The 17031-nt window shown below is 49.8% G+C and overlaps 1 protein-coding gene across 3 annotated transcripts in view; it reads left to right on the top strand.

Moving 5' to 3' along the window:
• Nucleotides 1–402: 402 nt before the first annotated feature.
• The window catches only part of Cass4 (Cas scaffold protein family member 4), a 37733-nt gene continuing 21104 nt past the window's right edge, over nt 403–17031 (top strand). Inside the window, exon 1 of one of the 3 annotated variants that reach the window (XM_048441195.3) lies at nt 403–1088. In XM_048441195.3, coding sequence (XP_048297152.3) covers nt 1053–1088 — 36 coding nt within the window. In that variant the 5' untranslated portion in view covers nt 403–1052. Of the gene's footprint in view, nt 1089–10485; nt 10647–17031 lie in introns of those variants that run through there. The other 2 variants (XM_048441193.3, XM_048441194.3) reach the window with 2 other exon arrangements.

The raw sequence follows: 17031 nt of genomic DNA, 5'->3' as shown, positions 1-17031 counted from the left end.
TCAGGTGTGGGGACTGGGAGGTGTGGGGCACCCAGAAGAAACTGAAAGTTTGTAAAGAAAGGCTGGGCATAGTGGCACGCATTTTAATCCCACACTTAGGAGGCAGAAATAGGTGGGTCTTTCTGAGTTTACGACCAACCTGATCTATATAGAAAGTTCTAGTCCAGCTGGGAGGAGCTGCTTAGAAGATGGGACCCCTCACGCTTAGGTGAAATGGAAGCACAAGCTTATTTTGGCCTCTTCTGCAGAGGGGCTGCGCTCTGGATAGTGGGTCCTGGTTGGGGAAAGCTTTCAACTCGGAAAGTCTTGAGGACTGCACTGTCAGAATGTCGTCATCAGATCCCAGAGACAGCTGTGCGTGGGGCCGGGCCCTGGGCTCTTTCCATAGCCCACACTAAGATAACCCTCACCACCAGGGGTTAGAGTGAAGATGGAGGAGGGCCTGCGGTTCAGAGCAAGGATCTGTTTTTAAAGGAACACGAGAGAGAACTGTCTCCTGCGGCTCGACACTTACTGTTCTTATCCTCGATGTCACAAGGCGAGGGACAGGGGCAGGAAGGAAGGCATGCTGACCACAGCGGAAACGCAGCCACTCCGCCTCATCATGGAATTGCTTGGGCCCACTGGTTGGGAATTGTTCATAGTCTTCAAGGGACAAGAATGTGGTGTGATCCTACGCCGGGCTGCTCAAAGTAGGAACTTCACCTTGTAAAGCAGAAGGGTGGGTTTTTTTCGTGTGTTTTTTTTTCCTTCTTCTTCTTTTGTGGTTTTACATAGCAAATGAGTGTCAGCATCCACTTACAGATGAAGTGAAACGTCAGGCAAGGAGGCGTGAGGGTGACTTGTGTGCGCTTCTGGCCCCGCCCCTCTTATCCCTCTCATTTGACTCTCATTACTTGAAAGGATCTTCTCAACTGTTCCATGTGTTGGCAAACAGTTCCATAGAATCCAGCTGCTGGGAACCAGCCAGCATGCAGTGACATTGCATCATCGGGCTCTGGAGCCAGAGATATTAGCTGGAGAGCTCCAAGGAGCCTGCTCACATCACCGACATGAGAGGCACCAACATCAGAGAAGCTGCACCCAAGGTGAGTGACTGATGAGGCCCTGCGCGCGAGAGGCAGCAGTGGGCCCGATCACTTTTTATCTTTGCGTCTCCAAGAAGGTGAAGGATAAGCGTCGGGGGCAGGTGGGTTTGGAATGAGAATGTTTCTCTTTACCAGTTGTTGGCTTCGGGATGGCTGAAGATGACCGGGAGAAATCAGCGGGAGGCAGACAGCTCAAGCCTCCACTGGGTGTCTGTTCGCTACCCCGCAAACTTCGTTAGCAAGATGCAAAGCTCTGTCCCTGTCCACGCCATCTCTTCTCTCCTACCTCTGCATCCTGAGTGTGCTTAGTGTGGTCTAAGGATGCTGATTGGCTTGGGGGACTCATTTCCCTTGATCAGAGAGCGCCTAGACCTTGACTCTACGCTTGTTCAGTTCGGTGAGGATGCTCATGGGCTGCTTTCGTGTTCCCCTGGCTGCTGGGGACTTGAGCTTTGGTACAGGCTTCAAGTCTGGGCCACGAACCAAGAGACATTCCTCTGTAGCATGGCACACTGCTACCCTAAGAAGGGTACCGGGGCTTGAGACTTGGCTCAGTAGCTAAAGTACTCGCTATACAGGCATGGGGACCTGAATTCTGTACCCAGCACCCACATAAAAAGTCAGCCATGGAGGAATTCTCCTGTAACCCAGGAGATGGCAAAGGGGTGACGGGAAAGTCCCTGCAGCTCTCTGGCCAGCTTCCCTGAGACAAGCAACTCCAGCTTCAGACTCCAAAGTAAGGTGGGTGGGTGACAGAGAAGGATGTCGCGACATCTGGCTCACACATCCTTACTGCACACACACACACACACACACACACACACACACACACACAGCTGGTGGGGGTAACCACAGGAAAATGACACTCACAGTTGATGCTTTTCTGTTCTGTCCTATCCTTTCTAAAATTTAATAGAATGATAAAGACAAAGGAGAGACAAAGAGACAGTCGCTAAATGGGGAGGCTACTTGCCAGAATTAAGTACCGGCTGTCACTGTGATGGTAACAAGTGTCAGCTGTGGGATCCAGGGCTGGGTTCCGTGGCAGATCCTTATGTAGATAACGTGTAAATATCTGAGCTGAGAATCTTGCCCTGTGGTTCACGCTGACATTTTTCAACTGAGTGGTTTAGCCAAGCCCCGCGTGTCTTTCACCCAAAGCCACTGGTTCCCGCGAGTTTCTCCCCCTTCGCAGGGCGTTGGGGGATCAGTAAGTCGAGGCAGCACAGGCTTTGTTCGCTGTTTTTGTTCAGCTGTCTGAAAATCAACAGCAGACCCTGCACTCCTCTGTCCAAGCTGGGGCTGTAGTGCGGCAGGTCGGGTGCCTGCGTCACAGGCAGAGCCCCGGGTTCTGTCCTCAGCCCTGGAGGCGCACACCTGTAATCCCAACCCTGGGAGACAAGAGGACGGGAGATTCAAAGTCATCCTCAGCCATGGCTACCCAGGCTTCACGAGACCCTGGTGCAAAACAACAGGAGATGCTTCTTCCCTGAGCACTTGAGCCTGTCCCTCCCATCACACTGATTCTATGAGCCCGCTGGAACTTCAGACCGTTGCCGTGCTCCTTCTCCAAGCACACGCTTTTCCACCATTTTGGCTGTGATTCATTGGTCTGTTTGTCCAAGCCAGTCTTCATTCTAGAACCACACATTGTACTCTCAGCCCGGTTTACGCGTCATTAATCTAGCATAATCCACTTCCTACTTTTCTGTCATGACTTTGTCAGTTCTATTTTATTTTTTCTGAACCACAGAGATGTTTTTAAGATCTGAAACTTGATTTTACTTTTGCACCAATTTCTTTCTGCACATTTTCTACATCATTGCACGATCTGTGGGCAGTGTGTATGCGTGCATGTGGCCCAACTGACGTCCTGGGCATCGGCGTGCAGCCCACCTGTCTGCTTGATGCAGGTCCCAGTAACTAACTGTCGCCACTCTCTGTGTGGGCACCAGGTCCCGCATCGAGCACTCTGGGTACCCTCACTCCCTCAGTGTTCCCTCACAGCCTTCCCATGAAGTAGCTGTGACTCTCACCCTCATCTTCCACATAAGGAAGCTACCAAACACCCAATGGATTATCAGTGACCCATCAAGTCAACCGGGCAGACTGCACCCAGCTTTCAGCCGGCTCACTGCGGTCTCACCTTAGACAAGGACAGTAAATTATGTCTATAAAAAGCCAGCTAGCGCTGGGGAGAAGAGGGTGTGGCCTGAACTGTAAGCTCTAGAGAAACTGAAGGGGGAGGACTGCAATTTCAAGGCCAGCCTGAGCCACATAGACCCTAACTCAAGAAACAAACAAGAAGCCAGATGGTGTTCTCGCTTTGCAGGTCCCGTGTAATGTCTGCTGCATTGTGTCCTATTCTTACAACTCTCTAGGAAACATGTACTGACTCTCAAACTCACAGACAGGTTATCCAGACTGGAGCTGTAATCTCAGCTCATCTAAGGCACCCATTTCTTTCCAGTGTGGTGGTGCCGAGTGGGGGCCTGGTCTTTGCCGCCTAGGTCAGAGGAGCCTCCAGCTAACTGTAAACTTCGTTTCTGGGGTATCTGTGTAAAAGCACATAATCACATGTATTTCTCTTCTCCTCTCTCTGCCCCACCTCTCTCCCTCCCCACTCCTCTCTCTGTGTCTTTCTCTGTGTCTCTGTCTCTGTCTCTGTCTCTGTCTCTGTCTCTCTCTCTCTCTCTCTCTCTCTCTCTCTCTCTCTCTCTCTCTAGGGTCTCAGCAATTAGCCCTGGCTGACCTCAAACTAGAGATCTATCTGCCACTGCCCTTCCTGCCCCTAGAGTGCTGGAATTAAATGCATGCACCGCGACACTCAATGTCATCTACTTTTCTCACGTAAATGAGCAGGAGCAGTGAGTTAACTTTGAAGCTTGTTGCTATTTGTAATATAATCATCATGTAATGTAATATAAGCAACGTATAACCTAATATAATCAACATATAATAGAATTCGCATATATATAATATAATCAACAATGTGCATTAAAAACCAGATCACATTGGTACAATTAATTGATCTGTGAATTGGTTTGGCCTCATTGTTTGTTGTTTAATTGTTTTGTTTTTTAAATTACACTTTTATTTATTTTGTTTGTGTGTGCATGTCTGGGGGTGGGGGCCAATGTCGCAGCACTATGTAACTAGAGGACAGAATCAGTTCTGGCCTTCTGCCACATGGGTCCCAGGAATTGAACTCAGGTCATGAGGCTGAGTAGCAGGAGTCTTTAACCACTGAACCATCTCATCGGCACTCGCTTGCTTTCTAAATAGGAGTGGTGCTTGGGAGGGTTCTGCTAGGGAAGTGGTCCTCTTCTTTAATGCATGTGACATCAAAACCCCTCACTATCATTCAAGACCACTTACCCAATCAGACCCCAAGTTCACATTTGTCCACTGGAGGAGGTGAATGAGCTGCTTGTATGCTGCAGCTGTGACTGTTCGCTGTTTTCCAAGACAAGAGGGACATGTAAAAACAGATGTGATATTAGCAAGAGGAGAGCCTGGTGACTTCAGCATCCACAGATGCAGAAGGGAGGCACCCGCGTGCACCGCCCCGCGGTGAACCCGCTGTCTCATTGGTCTCTTGGCTGACTCACCTCCACAGCCAGTCAAGAAGTGCTGAAAATGGCTCGGCAGGTAGAAGGTGCTTGCCACCAAGCCTGGCCACCTGACACACGATCAAAGGAGAGAACGCACTCCTGCGAGTTATCCCCTGCCCTCCACATGTGCACACACACGAGCACACATACAATAAACACACAGCAGACAGACGGACGGACGGACGGGCGGACGGGCGGACGGGCGGTAAGTTGTTTAAAGAAGTGCCAGGAGCTTGTTCTAAAGGACAGAAAGAGCTGCTGCGGCACATGCCTGTATTCGCGGCACCGGGGAGTCAGAGGCAGGAGGATCATCTGTTTGAGGCCAGCATCTGCTCAGAGGAAACCCTTGCTTCAAAGGGGGCGGGGAAGAGAAGGCACATAAGTGATTTATTGTAAGTGAGTTCTTATTTTGACCTCTTGGTGTTTCTGAAACTGCCCTGTTGTCTGGGCAGTAGATGGCACAGCCTGTGATCCCGGAACTAGGGAGGTGGAAGCAAGAGAGCCAGGAGTTCGAAGCCAGTGTGGGCGACCTGAGACCCTGTCTCCTCTTTCCCCGAAGACGTCTATGTGCTCACTGGTGTCAGAGGGATTTCCAACACATCTTTATCACTGAAAGTGATGGTGCTATATTCATCTCTAGGAGCATCTAACTTCTTATTATGGGGGCTTCTGTCTCAGGGGCAGCAGCTGTCTTTCCTCTCTACCCTCAGAAAGATCTGGGAAAAGACTTACAATGAAAAGCAAAGCCTTCAATGCCCATGAGGCTGGTTGGGAGGTGACCCAATGTGACAGACAACAAGGGCATGCCAGCCACTGGCCAGGATAAGGGTACTTTCAGAGGCTTTGTCTGTGAGGAGCAAGTTCAGCTCAGCCTGTCTTCACTGAGGTTGTAAGTCAGGATTCCACACACAGTGCCAGAAAACGTGCGTGCGCATGCGGTTCATGTGCCTGAAGCTGTAAGAGTCACAGGCTCAGCTGAGCCCACTCCTCAGTCCTTTCCTGCTCCCTCCTCCCTTCTCTCCCAGCAACCTATGGTGAATCCCCCATCAGGCCCCACCTAGAAGCCTTTTTGGAACTAAATCTGCCCCCTACCCCACATATTTCCATCATTCTCTCTCCCATCTTGTCTTCACACAGCGTGACTGAACATTGTTTGACTCCACTGGGTTCATGGTTGGTGTGTGTTTCTCTCTGGAAAGACATTCTGGAGTGGGGGCAGGCCCTAAGCTGCTTACAGTGCTAAAAAGGGCCTCCAGCAGTGTGTGTGTGTGTGTGTGTGTGTGTGTGTGTGTGTGTGTGCAGTAGGTGCTCAGTAAATGCCTCCTGGCCACCAGTCAACAGGCAGTTACTGGGAAGCAGACACAACATAGCCCCACCACAGAGACAGGAGTGGCACTTCCTCGTTGTCAGGTACCTGGGAACAGAAGTCACCCTGGACTCTCAGCTCTTTAACCCCTCCTAAGCCCAGCCTGAGCGCCACTTGACCTGGATTCTTGAGACTTGAGAAATGCCACCCCTTCTATGGTCACGTGGCCGTTTAGCTTTGTTAGGATTAAAGTTATGGTCACAAGAATTTTCCCTCTGATCTCGGCAGCAGGTTCCCCTCGTCATCTCATGAGGTGAAATAGTCCAAGCGCAAGACCCAGCGAGGAAACACAAGCAGATGTTTTCATGCTTTAACCTTTGACCCGACGCAGCGGTTTTGGGTTGCAGGAGTTCTGGGGCAAGAAGACTGAGCTGATGTAGCCGCTGGGTCAGAACAACAGGCAGACTAAATGAAAACAGCGATTTCAGGTGGAGCAAGATGACCTGGCAAGTGTGGTGGACACAGAGAGCCCCCGTGGAGTTGCAATGACACATTCCAGGCAAAAGAGGGGGCATGCGCAGATCGAGCGCAAAGGCCCTGTGTGGGGAACGGATGCCGAGAAAGGTTGGGTACTCAGAGCGGAGGAAAGAAATGAAGAGCTTGTCCAGAACTGGGGCTGGGGAGGGGAGATCAGTGAGGCAACATAGCCTCTTTATTTGATGTGTCAGGACTTCAAAGCTCCAAAGGAAACTACTCACCTACTTAGAGCGGATGCCACCCCCGATTGATGTTTGAAAACATTCCTTGGGTTGCTATGCAACAGAAGCTGAGTGAGAAAGGACAGAAACCTAGAGCTGAGCTAAAAAACTCAAGGCCAGGGGTTTCACTTCCATTCTGGATAAAAATCATCCTATGTCCATCGGCATGGAGAAGGATTCATTTTCTCTGAACTTTGGAGGGAACATGAGCAGAAGACCAGTGTCCCTCCACCCATCCTATACATGCTGCGGGCCTACTGTGTGGCAGTCACTAGTCTGTTCATACTGAGGGCCTACTGTGTGGCAGTCACTAGTCTGTACATACTGAGGGCCTACTGTGTGGCAGTAGTCTATACATACTGAGAGCCTACTGTGTTGCAGTCACTAGTCTGTACATACTGAGGGCCTACTGTGTGGCAGTAGTCTATACATACTGAGGGACTACTGTGTGGCAGTAGTCTATACATACTGAGGGCCTACTGTGTTGCAGTCACTAGTCTGTACATACTGAGGGCCTACTGTGTGGCAGTCACTAGTCTAAGTACTACAGAGGAATGAGTGTCTGCTCTTTCTCACCCTGCATTTATTTATTCAGAGACAGAGTCTTCCTGTGTAGCCCCAGCTTGTCTGCAACCCACTATGTGTCCAGACTGGCCTTGAATTCGGAGGTCCAATAGCATCTGCCTCCTGAGTGCTGAATTAAAGGTACATATCACCAAGACAGCTCTTCCTCATTATTTCATAGCTGGTTGTTACCGCCCATCTATAAATCAACTGCACACTCACTATCTGTCTATTCTTTTGTTTAATGGTCTCTTTCCTCTGGACATTTTCTTTCCTATAGAAGGCATTTTATTTAAAAAAAGAAAAAGAAAAAAGGAAGGAAGAAAGGGGAAAAAGTAGAAAGAAAGAAAGAAAGAAAGAAAGAAAGAAAGAAAGAAAGAAAGAAAAAAGAAAGAAAATAGAATGCCACCACTATCCTGGCGCTTCAAACAATGGTCAGCATCAGAAAGTTCAAAGGGAAGCGAGCACAGGACATGGGAATAGAACAAGATGGGGAAGCAGCCCTGGAAATGCAGTGCAGTCCCTTTGAGCTGCAATGACTAAGGGAGGAAATGACAGAGGCCTAGAGGGAAATCACTCTGAAAAGGAGGAAGGGGAGATGGCTAAGAAAGCTGCCTCCGAGGAGAAGATAGCTCTCCAACGTGAGCTGCAGAAAAAGGGAACTACATTTTTCAAGAACTGTTTCCAAATGTGTATCGTTCATGAAACGTTTGCTTGGCTCAGAGGATGGCTGTACGTTCAGCTCAGAGCAGAAGTGTGGCAAGTCAAAGCCTCGGTGTGATCCCAGGCCTGAACAACAGCCTTGGATCCAAGCAGGAGGCTGTGAGACCTCCCAGAAGGAGCAGAGTGAACCCCAAAGTTGCTCTTGGCACTCAGGAAGCATTTGTCCTTGAGCTTGCAGGTGGCAAGGCAAACTATTATGTTCTTTACCTTTGTTTCATTTTTATTGAGAGAATGAATGTGTGTGTGTGTATGTGTGTGTACCATGGCGTGTGTGTGTGTGTGTGTGTGTACCATGGCGTGTGTGTGTGTGCACCATGGCATGTGTGTGTGTGTGCGCGCGCGCACCATGGCGTGTGTGTGTGTGCACCATGGCCCGTGTGTGTGTGTGCGCACACGCGCGTGCACCATGGCCTGTGTGGCCTTCGGAGAACAACTTTCAGCAGGCAGTTCTCTACTCCCACCACCTGGGTCCCGAGGATTGCCCTCAGGGCGTCCGGTTTGACACGTGCCTTCCCCACAGAGCCGTCGTCTCACTGGCCCAGGAGTATGTTTGTTGGTTGCATGCGTGTTGCCTTCAGCCAGACTGCTTGTCTGTTTCTCTTAGGGGAACTGATGTGGAGAAGAAAGCATAGGGTCTCTGTCCCCAGAGATGAGATGTTTGTCACCTGGTTAACAAGACAAAAGAAAAGAACTTTGTGGAATATTTGCTTCCAGTTCAGGATTTAAACTGAACTCCACTGAAAGAGGTATAAAAACACAGGTCAGGGCCAGGCGGCGGTGGCGGATGCCTGTAATCCCAGCACTCAGGAGGTAGAGGCAAGCAGATATCTGTGAGATCCAGGCCAGCCTGGTCTACAGAGCAAGTTCCAGGACAGCCAGGATTACACAAATAAATTGGTCAGTTCCCAATGTTTATATTGCTGGGGTGCTCGTTCTGTGAGGCTTCCCTGGTGACACGATCAAAAGCCACTGAACAATGACCAGCGAGGACCGGGCCAGTGGTGTGAGTCACCCATTAGCCTGTCGCTTCCAAAATAATAAACCCAGTAAACAGGCATGAATGAGCGCATGCCAGCCGGAAGCTGACATGGCAGGGTCCCATAGGCCTTCTCGCATCCCTGGAAAGTACGCAAAGCCCGTGTGCGAGTGTGAAGCTTCTGAAGCCAGTGTGCGAATGTGAAGCTTCCGAAGCCAGTGTGCAAGTGTGAAGCTTCCGAAGCCAGTGTGCGAGTATGAAGTTTCGTTCACCTGTGATGTGTTGTTGAATGACTTTAGCCAACTTTGAGTTCTCCTTGGTCACTCCAGTGGAAAAGTCACATCCCTCTGGGACCTGTCTCTGGTAGGCCAGAGATTTTTAGGTGTGACACACAGGTAGTACTTGACATACATCTGCAAATTACGTATAATTTACGTTACATTAATACATATGAGAAAAACTAGCTCATCAAATCCATACTTTTAAGGGTTAATATTGCTTAAGGAAGCTTAGGGGCTTTTTTTGGTTTTGTTTTGTCAGTTTTCCCAACCAAGTATTTTTTTTTCTTTCCATCTCCTTTCTTTCCTTGCATTTTCTTTTTTTTCAGAGGGTCTCACCACATAGCTCTGACTGACCTAGAACTTGCTATGTAGATCATGCTGACCTGGGACTCACAGAGATCCCCCTGCCTCTACTTCCTGGGTGCTAGAATTAAAGGTGTGCACCACTACTCCTGGCTCCAACCAAATACCAGGATACATCAAGCAAGAAGTGGGGGTGGCGTTGTCTGTGAGGAGGGAACCACCAGAACAAGGACAAGGTTGGGCTGTGCTTCAGAGTACCAGGCTAGCCAGGGCTACACAGTAAGATCCTGTCTCAAACAATGACAGCAAAATCCTGAACTTAGACCAAGGGCTCTGAGTACCTGTTTCCTGGTATACACAGGCCAAATAAATAGAAGTGTGCTTGACCAAGTGGGCAAGACCCACCCCTGCTGGGAGCCCAGTGGCCAGACGTCAAGAGGGAAATGTTTAATTCCTGATGGTGGCTTGGAATTTTCCTAGGCCACAGTCTTCCTCAAAAAAGGCACTGCCTTCTATACTTGTCGAAGTCACTGTAAATGTGTGGCTTTTTCATTCAAACCAGCAGGAAGAAAATGACTGCTAGGTAGGTCTGCGTTCACTCCCACCACGAAAACGTCGGTCTGAGTCTGGGTTACACTATGAACTAGGGGCATTTTCAGAGGGATCAGGAAGATGAGGAAGCAGCCCTCCCTGGGTTTCCCTTTTTCTCCTCTATGCTGCCTCTCAGTCATGTCCTCTGGGTTTGTCCCCTTCTTTGTCCTTGGTGTCTCCTGACAAGGCAGCCACCACGGCTGTCTGCACCCAGACAGACTGGAGATTTCCGGGGGGCGGGGGTGTCTGTGGGAATCGGGCTGTTGGTTTCTGTCCAGAGAGACAGGCCAGAGCAGGTGCTAGAGAGCACTGTCAGGCACACGACCTCTGAAGTCCTGCAGACACTGTAGAGAGCCAGAGGCTGGGGCAATCATCTTTGCCTGTGTAGCCTTGTGAGGAGGTTGTGGAACATTGCCGGTGTCGGTAGAGGATCAAGATGAAGGTGAGTTGTGAGAAGTGCCCTCCTTGTCTGGCATCTCTTTCCTGTATGGTGGATTCCCAGGGGCCGTGGGCAAAGGGCCTGGGGTAATTTCAGACTGTCGCTGAACCTCCAGGTAGGTAATCCTAGTTTCCAAAAGAATGATACTTTGGGAAACAGATTTGGAAACAAAAGAGTCTATTTTATTTTAAAAGTTACTTTCTGTGTATGGGGGGGGCGGAGTATGGGAATGTCTGAAACTTCAGGCTGAAGAAGGAGTATTGCTACAAGTTTGAGGCTAACCTGGGCTACACAGCAAGTACTAAGCCACCTAAGCTACCTAACAAAACCTTGGGACAAAGACAAAACAAAAGGTGACATTCTGCCCAGTTTTTTTTTCTTTCTTCTCTTTTTGAAAACTTAAATGTCATATTGCATAAAAAGCAATCAGGGAGGGAGGGTCCCGGGGCATCCTTTTGGATAAATGGCGCCAGGTCACTCAGCTCCCTCGGGACAGCTGCTCCTCTTTAACCTCCAACTACTTTGCACTGCTTTGGAAAAGCAAGGGCAGCAATTCCCTCCAGTGTCTACATCTAGGATGCTGCCAGAGACCACTTGGCTGTTACCCCATCTAAACATCCCAGTCCCCTTGCTGATGGGATACAGGTGGGACGAAGCTGACTGGGACAAGGGAGGAGGGGCTGCTCCTTGTGAGACAACTGGATACAGCGCCGATTCAGAGGGCAAGCTCTGGGCACGATGTAGGAAGCTCTTCTGGCTATTTTAAGAGACTCTCTCAGTTCCCTATAACACATGGAATTTTACTTTAGTGTAAATACAGCTGGGGAAGGATTCTCAATGGAAAGTAACAGAGAAAAGGCGGCTTCAGGCCGAGCAGTGGTGGTGCACAGCTTTAATCCCAGAACGTGGAAGGCAGAGGTAGGTGGATCTTTGTGAGCTCTAGGCTAACCTGGTCTACAGAGCGAGTTCCAGGACAGAAAGCCAATACTCAGGGATACTCAGAGAAACCCTGTCTCTAAAAAAGAAGAAGAGAAGAAGCTGCTTCATGCTAGTCCTGGTGGCACCGGTTACTTGGGTGGTGGAGGCAGAAATATCACAAGTTCAAGACCAGCCTGAGCAACTAAAGGAGACTCTGTCTCAGAATAAAAAAGTAAAGGATGGCTGGAGCCTGGGGTGCTCTGGGTCCCAGGTCAGAATCTCAGTACAGAAAAACAAAAAGAACATGGGAGAAGGGTTGGGGGAGGAGCGAGTAAGCTCCTTTCTATGCCATAGGACGGTGATGAAATACAAAGAAGAAAGGAGAGACAATGTGAAGACGAGTCAGAGAGGACTGGGAACGGAATGTTGAAGAGAGAAGTGAAAAGAGTGGGCCTGCTGGCCTGGTATCCCCTTATAACTGCAGACCTCACAGGCTAGCACCAAGGATGAGAAAGTGGGCACATGGCTCCTTCAATCGTGTCATGAATGTCACTATGTCCTGCTACTACACTCCAGCTCATGTGTCCCATGTGTCAGGCCCTCCTGCTAGCTGAGCTACTTCCCCTGCTGGATCTTTGTGCACAAGACCCAAAACATTATGTATCTGCTGCAGGAGGGGAGAGTGCACAGCGCAGCCTCCCTGGCGGGGAGCTCGCCTATCCTTCCCAGGCTTGCCAAGTCTTCCAGTGTAAACACCTTGAATATTCATGCACCAGCAGGTTTAGTCTGTAGACTTTAGCAGATGGTGGTCCACTGCCTTCCCTAAGTACCTTCGTTATGGGCCTGTTCTCAGGCTGTGGGAGTAAACGGACTCCAAGTCCAGTGATTCTCGGGGTTGAGGCAGTAGCTCGGGGGTAGTGTGCTTTCTGGGCTAGTAGGAGAACCTCAGTTCAGATTCCCAGCGTCCGCTAAAAAACCAGCGCATGTCTATAATCCCAGCATGGGTCAGTGAGCAGGGACAGGAGGATCCCTGGAGCTTGCTGGCTAGCCCATCTAGCGAAATCAGACCCTGTCTGAAACCTAAGGGGGAGTGCCTTGAGAAAGATACCCGAGGTGGGCGACTCCTCCACACACGCGAGGATTTTCTCTCTCTCTTTGCTAAATTACAACAAGTGATGTTGGGTGGCATACACAATCACACACAAGGAAGCTGTGGGATTAGGTGACTTTCACAGAGTCGCTTTGCTACAGCCCCTCAGAGCCCCCGACGCTCTTCCTGCCCCCTGTCTGAATGTCACCTTCCATCAGAAGTGGCACCCCAAGGATGCTCTGCTTCTTCCTCAGGGTCCTTCTTCCTCCGCAGCCCTCTCTTTGCAGAGAATGTGGGTGGGAGCTTGGAGGCGGTGAAGGGGTTTTCTTTATTCTTCTCTAAACATAATGTACCTTTTTAAATGATGGAAAACGTCTGCGCGCTCTGATGCTTCCTAGTTTAGCTTTGCGTCCTTACGATGTGAACTATCCCCCAGCTTAGCTTTCTCGTCAAGATAATCTAGTGGACTCTTGGGAAACCTTGTTCCTGGGACTTTCCATTTCCCACCTGTGCACAGTATATTGTTCTTTTATTTAGTGTTATGGCATGTATATGATGTTGGGGGTCTATCTGTGCCATGGTTTGGGTGTGGAGAGAAGATGACAGCTTCATAGAGTGGGTACTCTCCTTTGTCTGGGTCTCAGGGCTCAGACTAACATCATCAGGCTTACATAGGAAACACCTTTACCTGAGCCATCTCATTGGCCAGTGGATGTTACCTTACCTTTATATTTTATTTTATGTATACAGGTGTTTTGGCTGTGTATATGTATGTGCACCACATATGTGCCTGGTGCCCGTGGAGGTCAAAAGAGGGTACTGGATCCCCTGGAACTGGACTTACAAATGTATGTGAGCCACCAGTGGGTGCTGGGGATTGAACCTGGGTCCTCTGGAAGAGCAGCAATTACTCTAAACCGCTGAGCCATCTCTCTAGCCCTGTAGTTTATTTTTCTTTTTAAGGTGTAGTTTCAATTAACCATCCTTTCATGGTCCAAAAAAGGGAAGTGTGAATGAGTCCTTTACCTTCCCTAAAAACTAAGAATTCTTGAAAATGAGCCACGGCGCCTGCGAGACAGAAGCGGAAATGTTCAGCGCGGCCATGTGTCAGAACTGTAGTTCGAAAGAGACCTGTGCTCACCCTGCTGCCCTGGCCCTCCCCCCCTGCAGGGACTGCTGTTGTCTGGGCACTCTCTCCTTTGCTGTCTCCTGCTGTGGCCTCGCCGTGTGCTAGATCCCTCCAGTGTCCGTGGCTTCAGCGGAAGCCATCGCATGACTTTTCTGTCCCCAGCTATGAACTCCTTCATTTTAGAGGCAGAGGAGTCTGGGGACAAGGACATTTTGTGAAGGATAAAACAAGCAGGAAACAGGATTAGGTCCCGTCATACTGGCTGAGCCCTAATTTGGAAAGAGGGAAGGAAGGAAGAAGAGAAGGTCCCTAAACGGAGGGACAGTCAGGGACTTTGCGGAGTCCTGCCTTAGGCACAGGTGCTCACAGCCCATGGCGATTGACTTTCACCTCCAGGAGAAGCAGGGCAGGCCTTTAAACCCCAGCCAGGGTGGGCTGTGCAGCACACTGCTTCCCTTGATCCCCTCAGAGGTAAATTACTTACTATTCATTGTTATTATTACCATATGTCAGTATGGATGCTATATATGATGTATGTATGTGGGTGCATGTACTGTGGCATGCATGTGGAGGTCAGAGGAGTTCTGTGGAGTCAGTTCTCTCCTTCTGCTACATTCTGGGGATCACTTTGCTTCTCATTCCTCTGGCTCAGCCCTTTGAGAAGCAAAGTGGTTCTTTAAAGTCGGCCTGTGATACCACAGCCCCCTCCTCGCCCACGTGTCTTATAGCTGTGGCACTCACAGAACTTTTTCTCACCCAGAGCCTACCTGCCCTCTCTGTGTTCTACTTCAGTGCTAGCGTGGAGCCCAGGACCTTGTCGGTGCCAGGCAGCTCCTACCAGAGAGGCACAGTCCCTGCCTCCGATCATTCTTAAACCAGCTCGTTCTAGATTTGAACTCGTTTGGCAAATTAGACTTATGCTGAAAGAGCTGGATATGGAGATGTGACAGTGACAGCTTCCAGGGTGACAGGCCCAGATCTGAACCCCGATGGACAGTCTCTGATAGGTGACCTTGGGCACAGAAGTCCCTTAACCTCCCCTGGTGGCAAGTGCCTCAGAACTCTCATAATGAGGCCAACCAGGCAGACTTCCAGACCCCACCCCCAGGTCTGACCCTTGACTTTGCATTTTTGTCCCTTCCATAAACTAGGAAGATGGAAAGCAAAGGTATTGCTGAGGGGCAGGCTCCTGTGGTGCAGGAACCATACCCTCCCAGCCTGCGGAGGGGTTTCGGGGTTGGTGGGGGGGGGTGGGAATAAAGATGCCAGGGTGGAGCTGAGGCTGCGCCTGGCCCTGCTTGGAGCCAGGAAAGGATGCTTCCACATTTCCTCTGGCTTCGGAGGAAGGTAGGACAGATGTGGCTTGTCGGTTTGCCCAGCACGAGCCTCCTGCTGGTAGTTACCTTTCCCCGCCTTCCTGCAAGGCCCTCTCCCAGTGGACCCCGCGCTTCCCCAGTCTTTCCCTGCAGCCATGGGAAAGTAGGCTCCACCCACTTTGGGCATCCTTTAGGCTATCTGCCTTGAACTCCAAACACTCCACCTAGCCACGAGGTATAAATAGTAGCCGCGACAAAAATCAAAGCCCTGACGATTGTGTACGGCCTTCCAGCTGTTCCAGTTCCTCTAACCCCTCCATTAGCGCCCCCACACACACCCTCGCTTGGGGGTCTCTCTTCCTCTGCCGACAGGCCATCCCACTCACCCTTCAACTGACTAAGCCCCGCCCCCAGAAAGCCACCGTCCCAGAAAACTTTCCCCACCTCTCCTACCACAACTTGCCCTCGGTAGGCCTGGCTTCTTCCAATTTCCCTTTTTTTTTTTTTTTTTTTTTTCATTTCCATCACACTCATAAAGCCTCTCATCTACTTCAATGGATCCGACGTTTACTTCTGTGGAAGTTGAATAGAAACAAGCCGTATCCATAAGAAGATACATTAGTAGATCAGGGACTGTCACGTTTACCACGGTGTCTTCAGACAGATTCTGGCAAGGGTATATTCATATTTGCATATGTCCTGGTGAGTGAGTGGTTGGATGGATGGATGGATGGATGGACGGTCGGACAGTTTCCCAGGTCTCTAGCTGATCAATCTCCTCCCCCAGCTAAACAGAGTTTGCAAGCTGATTCTTGCGGGTCCTTCCTCCGCGCCCAATGAGGTCACCTCTGTTCTTTGTCTTCAAGACAAAAGGGTCCTAAGCCCTTCCTGCTTCTGCCTTCCAAATGCCTATTCACGTCTCTTCTGTTTCCTAACTGTTGATTGGGGATGAGCATGTGCAAGTGGCCATGGAAATGTCGTCTGAGGAGGACCTAGTCAGTGAAGGTGGGGAGAGGGCCTGTGGACAAAGGGAGAGACATGTATGAAGTCACACGGGAGGGCTTGAGGATGTGTGAACAGGGCAGCTAGAGGAACTGGAAAATGACAAGTTGTCTGGATGGCCACATTTCTCCCACACTGGGCGTGGTGGCACACATCTGTAACCCCAGAATTTAGGAGGTAGAGACAGGGTGAAGCGCAATCCTATGGGCGGGAGAGAAACATCCAGGCACAACAGAAGGACCAGAAGTTCAGTTCTTTAGGGACTATAGACCAGCATGGGCCATGTGAGATCCTGCATTAGAACCGTAGCAGCTGTGGAGATGACTCGGAGGTTAGGAACAATGACTGTTCTCCCAGAGGACCAGATTTGATTTCCTAGCACACCTATGGTGGCTCACAGCTGTGACTTCAGTTCCAGGAAAATACAATGCCCTCTTCTGGTTTCCTCAGGTGTCAGGCAAGCACATGGTTCACAGATACACATGCAGGAAAAACACCCATCAAAATAAAGAATAAACTAAGATTTTTTTTAAAACAAATAAAACCAAAAAAAAAAAAAGAAAGCACATAAAACTAAACCTAGCAAGACAGAAATGGACATGATACTCGTTTAAAAAGATTCTCACAGGGCATGGTGGCATATGCTTTTAATCTCAGCACTTGTTGAGGCAGAGGCAGGCAGATCTCTATGAGTTTGAAGCCAGCCTGATCTACAGAGTGAGTTCCAGGGCAGTCAAAGACACACTAGAGAAACCCTGTCTCGAAAAATAAAAGAAATTCATAGAAACAAGAATGAAAAGGAAAACCTTGGAGCCAGCAAGAAGACTCAGTGGGTAAAGGTGGTAAGGGGACCTGCTGCCTTGCCTGGTAACGTGAGTTGTATCTTGGAGACCCAAACTGTAGAAAGAACTGACTCCCGGAAATTGTCCTCTG

This window comes from Myodes glareolus, chromosome 10 (genome assembly GCF_982192425.1).
Source record: "Myodes glareolus chromosome 10, mMyoGla1.1, whole genome shotgun sequence".
NCBI lineage: Eukaryota > Metazoa > Chordata > Mammalia > Rodentia > Cricetidae > Myodes > Myodes glareolus.
This window is presented reverse-complemented; position numbering and strand designations above follow the sequence as displayed.